At 46.9% G+C, this 10000-nt stretch overlaps 1 protein-coding gene across 1 annotated transcript in view; it reads left to right on the top strand.

The window, feature by feature from the left end:
- The window catches only part of LOC138949150 (dipeptidyl peptidase 2-like), a 57625-nt gene that overhangs the window by 41091 nt on the left and 6534 nt on the right, over positions 1 to 10000 (top strand). Inside the window, exons 6-9 of the mRNA XM_070320913.1 lie at positions 294 to 466; positions 1201 to 1261; positions 1788 to 1912; positions 2126 to 2282. Of these exons, the coding sequence (XP_070177014.1) occupies positions 294 to 466; positions 1201 to 1261; positions 1788 to 1912; positions 2126 to 2282 (516 nt within the window). The remainder of the gene's footprint in view (positions 1 to 293; positions 467 to 1200; positions 1262 to 1787; positions 1913 to 2125; positions 2283 to 10000) is intronic.

A 10000-nucleotide genomic window follows, 5' to 3' on the forward strand; every position in this document is an offset into this window, starting at 1 on the left:
GTGTTATGAACAGAAAATCTGAAAAACAAGGTCTTAAAAAGGAGGGTGTCTCAAATTGGGGGGTCTTAAAAGGGGGGTTCCACTTTACATGCATGTACTATTACTGAGTGATATACAGTGGAATGTCTTTTTTCAGATTCTCTTTTCTCAAAGACCAAATTTTCTCCAGTGTTTACTTCATTGTGTCACAAAAGACTGACCCTTTCTTTGAAGTCATACATTTCTCAGATTTTATGAGGACTTAACACAAAGGTTCCACTGTAGCTGACATTCCTCCTTGCCTTTTTCTGCAGGTCTTGCACAGCTAACTTCAGATTTTCAGCTATGCTCTCCCCTGAAAAACAATGGCGCTGCCTATAAACACCTACAGGGATGGATACGTAATGCATTTACCTACCTGGCTATGCTAGACTATCCCTATCCCTCTGATTTCCTTGACATGAAGCTGCCTGCCAATCCTGTCAAGGTATGCTTGTTTTTGTGTGTTTTTGTTTTTGTTTTGCACGGTCTGAGAAAAAAAAGAGACTTAAGCACTCTAAATGAAAATATATAGGCAACAACAGTAAGTTGGTTATACGGAACCATTTTGTTGTCGTTGAAAGTTTTGATTAGCCAATTGGAAGCAGTGTCTGTATTTGACACTTTGTGTCTTTCGGGTCATGCAAATACACGTTTGCATATCATCGCTGTGACTCACAAATCTTGTATCTCAATTTTTGCTGAGATACAAGTTTTCTTCTCAATAACTTTTTCTCACTTTAAAAAGCTTCGATATACGAGCTTTTCTCACCACATGGGCAAACAATAAGGGAGCTAACTGTTGTTTTAGTTCCAAAACCTCCAAATCTAAGATACAAGATGAATTACAGCGACAGAATGTGGACCCCTCTCCAAAAAAAATGTCTCAACTCGCAATCAGTAAAACAGAGCCACAGGTAGAAAAACAGTTGGTGCTGGGGTCTACCTGTGGCATTTTCACTTTCGTGCAAAAATATACTCGTCATGCAGAGGCGAAATACTTTTATGTGATAATGTTGTTTAATGTCCTAAAAGTGGCATGTTTCATGATGAGTTAGGTTCAAAAAGGGTGTGAGTTTATTTATGTGTGTGTGTGCATGTGCACTTGTTGTATTTATCAAACATGTCTCTCTCATCCATGTACTCATTTAAGATTTCATGTTCTTGTTTGTTTCCATCCAGGCAGCATGCAGTCTGTTAACTAATGCATCCACTCCCATCAAAGGACTGGCTGGTGCTTCAGGTAAACATTAGGATCTTATTTTTTTGCCAGAGATTTTTTCCTCAATTCAGCAAGACCAGATATTATTCAGTATTTTATCAAGAGAGCTCATTCTTTCATTCTGGAGAAAACACATAGAAGCAGCTAATTCCACATGTTTTATTCTGTTTCTTTGTTTGGCTTCAAAGCTTTTAAAGCTTCACTATGATACTGTAATTTTAATTTACTAAGTTTGCATGTGCATATGTTTGTGTTTATGCCTGCGTGAGTTCATTTAATGCACACAAACACACGCAAGCACACACACACACACACACACACACACACACATACACACACACACACACACACACACACACACACACACACACGCAAGCACACACACACACACACGTGCGCACACTGAAAAAGTAAGATCATTGCATTTAACCTTCACCATGCTTCTTGGGTCTTGGATGACCTAGAAACAAAAGTATGGGTCACACACACATGACCAATATCATTCTGACTGTGTAGTCCGAAGTTTAAACATATCTGTTCATTGCAGGAATGTACTATGGTGCAGATGCCAGTCATTCCCCACCATGTTTCAACATTACAGCAGACTTCATTGAATGTGCAGACCCCACAGGTTGTGGTGTTGGACCTAACGCATTTGCATGGGACTATCAGGTTTGCCCTGAATGAAACTTTCCACTATTTTTTGTTTTGTTTTTTGTATTATATTTTGTTTTCTTCTTTTTCCTTTAAAAAAATGATTTAAGAGCAGGACTTCAAAATGACAAAAGAATAATAATGTGAATGCTGTATCTAGAATAAAAAAAACAACCCCTAAATAATAAACTAGTCCCTTTTCATTTTTGTAATTTTTGCTTTTTGCCACAGGCTTGTACAGAGATCCCTCTACCATCTGGGAGCAATGGACAAACAGACATGTTTCCTGTTCTGCCCTTCACTCCAGAGATCCGCCGTGACTACTGTATGAAGCGCTGGGGAGTGGTGCCTCGTGATGAGTGGTCTGGAATTCAGTTCTTTGGCACAAGTGAGGATTTGAGGGTTTGATTTTTAAGGCATACTCTTTCCTTTGTAAACAGTTAGGCTCACTGTCTCATATCTGGCCAGGCTATTACATGGGATAAGACTGTCCCTACACTTAGTCACTTACCAAAAATGAGCAGCCTAGGTGTTCTGTGAGCACAGTTGTTTTTATTTTTGGATTTATTTATTTATTTTTATTTATTTGGTGTTTAACGTCGTTTTCAACCACGAAGGTTATATCGCGACGGGGAAAGGGGTGGGGGGAAGATGGGATAGAGCCACTTGTTAATTGTTTCTTGTTCACAAAAGCACTAATCAAAAAATTGCTCCAGGGGCTTGCAACGTAGTACAATATATTACCTTACTGGGAGAATGCAAGTTTCCAGTACAAAGGACTTAACATTTCTTACATACTGCTTGACTAAAATCTTTACAAACATTGACTATATTCTATACAAGAAACACTTAACAAGGGTAAAAGGAGAAACAGAATCCGTTAGTCGCCTCTTACGACATGCTGGGGAGCATCGGGTAAATTCTTGCCCCTAACCCGCGGGGATGTTATTTTTGGATGAATTTTTTTAAATAAAAAAAAATAAAATAAAAAAAATTATTGTTGGATGAATTTTTTGTATTTAAATGAATTCATTAAAAAAAATGTCAACTCACTTCAGCAAGCAATCAGGATGCTGAGTTTTTGGTATGTGTCCAATTGGAGGGATGGTTTTACACTGTGTAAAAGCCTGGCCAGATCTGAGACGGTGAGACGAACTGTTTTTGAGTCACTTGAGAAAAAGTGACTCTATGTAATCGGTCAGTGTTAGTCTGTCCGGCCGGCCAGCCAGCCGGCCGTCCGTAGACACCACCTTAACGTTGGACTTTTCTCGGAAACTATCAAAGCGATCGGGCTCATATTTTGTTTAGTCGTGACCTCCAATGACCTCTACACTTTAACGATGGTTTCGTTGACCTTTGACCTTTTTCAAGGTCACAGGTCAGCGTCAAAGGAAACATTAGACATTTTATATCTTTTCTCGGAAACTATCAAAGCGATCGGGCTCATATTTTGTTTAGTCGTGACCTCCAATGACCTCTACACTTTAACGATGGTTTCGTTGACCTTTGACCTTTTTCAAGGTCACAGGTCAGCGTCAAAGGAAAAATTAGACATTTTATATCTTTGACAAAGTTCATCGGATGTGATTGAAACTTTGTAGGATTATTCTTTACATCAAAGTATTTACATCTGTAGCCTTTTACGAACGTTATCAGAAAAACAAGGGAGATAACTAGCCTTTTCTGTTCGGCAACACACAACTTAACGTTGGGCTTTTCTCGGAAACTATAAAAGTGACCGGGCTCAAATTTTATGTGAACGTGACTCATTGTGTTGTGAATAGCAATTTCTTCCTGTCCATCTGATGCCTCATATAATATTCAGAACTGCGAAAGTGACTCGATCGAGCGTTTGCTCTTCTTGTTACAAGGAGTTTGCCATCAAAGCAATAATTAAATTACATATTCTTACCGCAATTCTCATAAATGCATTGACTTCAATCTCACATGCTAGATGTCGAAACACTACTCAAATTACCTGCCCTTGAAAGGGTGGTAACCAAGCTAAAAACAGACGCCATAGCCGTTGCTATGCCCTGAACCCACTTGGTTACCCATAACCCCCCGCGCACCACGTGAGCGCCGGCATCCGGAATAATCATTCTCGACTTTCGACGACACACGTAGGATGTGCGGAATTCGACTGCTCACTTGGCTTTCCCTAGCCCTTGTCTTTGTGACGTTATGGGCTTGGGGGGGGGGCCTTTACCTGTTCGCCTTTCATTTGGTGAGACCTGTCCTTTTTATTGAATTGATTTGTTGTGGTTAGCCGCTTGTTTACAGCCGCTTCAGAAATTTATTTTCTGGGGTGACTACGGGTTTCGGCCATTTATTTTTTCCAAGATGGCCGATAGCAAGCAGTAACTTATATAGTGCGGGGTGGGAAGTGAATAGGCTGCTAGCCCTATTTAGAAACCTCTGTGCGGGTCGTTGACCCTTTGAGTAGTACTTCTTTTGTAGAAGCTATTCGGGCGGATAAGGTTTCGTTTTTTCTCTCCAGCCCGCATCTCCTCTTAAGGAGAACCAGTCAATGTCCTCCATTTTTGGGGGGACTTAATGATTTGATATGTGTTTTTATTTCTCAGCTGTTGCAGGCACAATCGGCGGTTCCCGCCCTCCCGCCCACTGTGGCGGGGTACTCAGCTTCGCACCGTCGTCTGGTGCAAATGGCCAGTTAGGTTCAGCCCTTTTTTGGCCTCTGGTGGCACTGGGTTGTTCACGAGCACCCTCTCCTTTCAGGAGGGGGGGCCTGCTCCCTACCTGCCTCTGACCACTCTGATTACACTCGGTACTTCTCAGTGCGTTGGGGGATTGGGGGGGGGGGGTGTTCCTGTTTCGCACCGTGGTCTGGTGCAAATGGCCAGTTCGGTTCAGCCCTTTCTGCCTCTGGTGGTACTCGGTTGTTCGCGAGCACTCTCTCCGTAGGGAGAGGGGGCCGCTTCCCGCCTGCCTCTGTCCACTCACCTTGCTTTTAGCACAGCTGAGTCGGGCATGCAGCCCCCTTACCGTTCGGAAGGGGGAGAGGGGAGGCAAGGTGAGTCACAGCCTGGGCTTGTTCCCACTCTGCCTCAATGGGGGCAGGGGGCTGTGTCAGCTTACCACCCTTTCCCGCCCTCCGGGTGGGATCGGGTGGGGACTGTGTCAGCTTCCCACCCTTTCCCACCCTCCGGGTGGGATCGGGTGGGGACTGTGTCGGCTGCCCACCCTTTCCTGCCCTCTGGGCAGAATCGGGTGGGGGCCGTTACAGCGACCCATCCTTTCCCGCCCTCTGGGCAGGATCGGGTGGGCTCTGTTGGACTGTCTTCTCAGTCTGGGCCGCTATTGTCCTCGCCTGACAATCGCCCCCCTCCCTCCTCGGGTTGGGTGAGCGGTGGGGCTAAGGGACTACAGCAGGTAGATGGTCGGGGGTGGCCGTTTTCGGTCCCGTCTCTCAGTCCGTCTTACCCCTCTCAGGGGTCTTTTTCTGCTGTGTCTGGCCACCTCCCTCCCCACGCGGATGCGGGGTTGCTCAGACTAGTCAGACGGGTTTTGTTGACTGGACCCATTCTCCCGCACAGCGGTCGGCGAACAATGGGCCTGGCTCGTCTTTGTTCGGTGGCCCCGTCCACCCTCCCTCTCGGCAGGGCGCTGTCCCGGCTGTCTACTCCTCTCCCCCTTTAGGGCAGGGAAGTGGTGGTGGTCGGCAAGCGGGGTCGGAGCACGCTTTTGATTCTCCTGTCTTCCCTCCTTTGTGTGGTGATACACTGGATGGTGTGGACTTGGTTTCTTCTGAGGAGGAAAAAAGAGTGTGTAGCGTTGCCTACTGCGTTTAGGAAGGCTATGCAAAAAGCGGCTTCAGTGGCAGCGATTTATTTTGGCCTTTGCGGGTGGACTCACAATCTTTTTGATTTGTAGAGTCTCCCGCCGTGGTTTACCACATGTCACAACTTTTGGCTAGGCATGCCCCTCAGGGGAGCGGTCTTTCGCCTACTCCTCAATCAATCAATCAATCAATGAGGCTTATATCGCGCATATTCTGTGGGTACAGTTCTAGGCGCTCTGCAGTGATGCCGTGTGAGATGAAATTTTATACGGCCAGTAGATTGCAGCCATGTCGGCACATATTTACCTTTCACGGCCTTATTCCAAGTCACACGGGTATGGTAGACAATTATTAACTGTGCCTAAGCAATTTTGCCAGGAAAGACCCTTTTGTCAATCGTGGGATCTTTAACGTGCACACCCAATGTAGTATACACGGGGGGTGGTTCGGACACCGAAGAGAGTCTGCACACAAAGTTGACTCTGAAATAAATTTCCGCCGAACCTGGGATCGAACTCGCGCTGACAGCGGCCAACTGAATACAAATCCAGCGCGCTACCAACTGAGCTATATCCCCGCATGGTCCAGCGCCTCCTTCTTGATTTTGATCTTGATCTTGATATGTTACGCCAACAGGTCCCAAGCTTGGGAATATACGTTGGCGGAATTTGGGGAGAGCACTTGGTGTTTTAGTCAGCGGTTGGCAGTTTTCCTCTGAATTCGTTGACCGTTGACGACTGGATCGTGTTGTCATCAAGGTTGTTCCAGTCAATAACTGTTCTTGTGAAAAAAGAGTACTTGTACACTGGTGTTTTAGTACACTCCACAGTAAAGCACTGGCTGTTGTTTCTTGTGATATTTCTGACTGTGGCTGATGATGTAAAGTCTTTGTTCACTCGTTGTTTCACTTGTCTTTTTGATTTTTGTTGCTGGATGAATTTCTCAGGGGGTACTGCGGGGACCAGCCCTCTGACCACTTTGAACAGAAATGTGAGTCTCTGTTGTTTCCGGCGTTCCTGGAGTGGGGGAAGCTGTAGTCTGCTGAGCATCTCTGAGACACATCCTGGGTTTCGGTCCCTGTAGTTTTGGGTAATGAATCTGGCTGCTCGTTTCTGTACATTTTCCAGGCTGTCTATATCGCCTTGTTTGTACGGATCCCAGACGAGACAGCTGTACTCCAGGGTTGAGCGGATGAGGGACACATAGGCAGTACGTCTACAGCTTTGTGGGCAGGAACGGAGGTTTCTTCTAAGTAGGCCGAGGGTGGAATTTGCCTTTTTGACGATTTTGTTGATGTGTGTGGTCCAGCTGAGGTCATCAGTGAAGGTGACGCCTAAGTAGGGGTTGCTATTGACTTTCTGAAGAATGTGGTTGTCCAGGTTGTAGAAAAAGCTGGACTTGTTTCTGATGCTAAGGATGTAGCATTTTTTTGCGTTAAAGCGCATGTCCCAGGTGTTTGCCCATTCTTCCAGGGTTTTCAAGTCGGCTTGGAGTATGTGGTGGTCACTGTAGGAGTTGATGGTGCGGTACAGGAGGCAGTCATCTGCAAATAAGCGCACTAGTGACTTCACAGACGCTGGCAAGTCGTTGATGTGGCAGAGGAATAGGACCGGTCCGAGTACGGTACCCTGTGGTACGCCTGAATCTACAGGGACTTCAACTGACTCCTCTCCGTCGACTACCTACCACTCTCATCAGTGGTTGGCTTCAAGTGCCTGGACCACTTCTTTTTCTCCATTGGTGCAGAAGAAGGTGGACTGGAGCGTCAAGTTTAGGAATTTTATTCAGACTTTTGTTTTGCCAAGGGCAACGTTCCTGATTCTGTCAGAGTTTGTTGCCTTGTTGCCCAAACAACCCTCAGCAAAAGAGGGAGGTCGACTCTGATTCTTCTGTCCCCTCTCTGGAGGAGATGGGTAGGCTTGATCTTTCAGACCTCTTCTTTGCACTTGGACGCTTCTCTACTAAAGGGAAAGCTCACAGCGGGCGGGTTTGGCTGTCCGCTCTTGGCTTTGTCTGGTATAACAAAGAAAAGCTCACAGCGGGCGGACTTGACTGACCGGTCTCGGTTTTGTCTCGTATCCCCGTTCGCCCTCCTTCTCGGCAGGGCGCTGTACCAAATACCCACCCCGTATCCCCGCCTTGGTGTTTTGACACGGCGGCGGGTGGGGATTAGGACTCCTTTGTGCAAGAGGAAGATTGGTAGCGCTGCCTACGCTGGTAGGCTCGCTATGCAAAAGCGACTGTTGGGGCAGCTTAATATTTCCCGGAAGGGGTGGCAGATTCAGAGCATGGTGTTTCTCTTCCCCCTCTCTGCAGCGGATGACCTTAGGTCTACGCGGGCTGACTCGCAATCTTTTTTGATTTTTTGGGTCTTCTGTGATTGCTTACCTCATGTCGCAGCTTTCGGCTTGACCCGCACCTCAGGGTAGTGGTCTCCAGCCTACACCTTTCTCGCTGCTTTATGCACATGGTCCCGCTCCTACTTCTGCTAGCCAGTGGCTGGCTTCTAGGTTCGGGTTTTTTCGTTCTCACTTTTAGTGCAGAAGAAGATATTTGGAATGTCAAGTCTCGGGATCTAATCCAGACTTTTTCGTTGCCACGGGCTAGTTTTTGCTGTTCCAGCGGAACGAGTCTTGTTGCTTCACTAACATGCCACAGGGTGTTTTGGCAGTGTGCCAACACTGTCTTCATCTGGTGTGATCTCCTTTCGCAAGGGTTTTGTGGTCACACCTGCTACAGGAAGCAAGGGACAGGCACTTTTCGGGTTTCTTGTTATAACCTACTCGGAAGCCTTTGTCTTACCCTTCTTTCAAGGTCAAGTAGCAGCGCATTAATGCTCTCCCGGTCACAAAGTGGGGTTTCCTTTCAGTGACTCCTTCCTCTTCTCTCTGGAGGAGGTGGGACGGCATGGCTTGGAGTTTTCAGCTTTTGCTGAAATGTTCCCCTGTGCTCTCACACGAGCCTGCCTTATAATAATAATAATAATGATGGACATTTGCTATAGCGCAAAATCATATATATGCTCAATGCGCTTTACAATATTAATTTCTGCCGTGTGAGATGGAATTTTTTACACAATATATCACGCATTCACATCGGCCAGCAAACCTCAAGCCTATTAGGGCGAGCATTCACCTTTCACGGCCTTTATTCTAAGTCACACGGGTATTTGGTGGACATTTCTATCAATGCCTATACAATTTTGCCAGGAAAGACCCTTTTGTCAATCGTGGGATCTTTAACGTGCACACCCCAATGTAGTGTACACGAAGGGACCTCGGTTTTTCGTCTCATCCGAAAGACTAGCACTTGAACCCACCACCTAGGTTAGGAAAGGGGGGAGAAAATTGCTAACGCCCTGACCCAGGGTCGAACTCGCAACCTCTCGCTTCCGAGGCAAGTGCGTTTACCACTCGGCCACCCAGACCCAGACTTATGCGTCCTGCAGACAGGAAGTGGCTCCGTTTCTGCTGGAGGCACCAGGTGTTTTCAGTTCAGGGCTCGGCCCTTCAGACTGTTGCTGTCTCCATGGATTTTTCCCATGTTGGGCAGTCAGTTGGGTGTTCTGATCAGACAGAGAGGTATTCGTCTCTGGGCGTACCTCGGTGGCTGGTTGATCTTGTATCAGAGTCATCAGCTTGCCAGCTGCACATTCAGATCGTGTTGAACCAGGCTCTTTTCCTGGGGTTCTCAGTAAACCAGGCAAAATCCGAGCTGTCCCCATCCCAGAGTTTTTCTACCTGGGCATGTCGTTCGACACTTTCTCTTGGAAGGTTCGTCCTTCACAGGAGAGAATAGAGAGTCTTTAGGCTCTTATCACTGCCAGGCTGGCATGACAGCAGACCTCTGCGAGGCCTTAGCCTCGATCCTCTGTCAGATAGAATCGATGGCCATGCTGTTCCCTCTAGGGCGTTACCCTGGCTTTGCCCCCTCCGGACTTAGACCACTTCATGGATGCGTCTCTGTCCGGATTTGGCAATCACAGTGTTGGGGCTGTGGACGTAGACTCAACTCCTTTGGCATCTCAATTGCCCGGAGTTAGGAGCAGTAGCTCTCAGTCTACTTGCCTTTCTCTTTGGCTATATGCAGGCATGTCCGGTTGCATACGGACAATACTTCTGTTGCTGTCTATGTGGACGAGCAGGGAGGAGCAAGTTCTCGCTCCCTGTCAGACAGAGTTTACGGGATTCTGATTTGGTGCCTTTCACACCAAATCAATTTCTCAGGGTAATATCTCCCCGGCCGGCTCATTAATCTGGCCGACTCGCTCAGCAGGACCTCTCAGGGCTTGCACATGGGTGGGC

This window comes from Littorina saxatilis, linkage group LG15 (genome assembly GCF_037325665.1).
Source record: "Littorina saxatilis isolate snail1 linkage group LG15, US_GU_Lsax_2.0, whole genome shotgun sequence".
Taxonomy (NCBI): Eukaryota; Metazoa; Mollusca; class Gastropoda; order Littorinimorpha; family Littorinidae; genus Littorina; species Littorina saxatilis.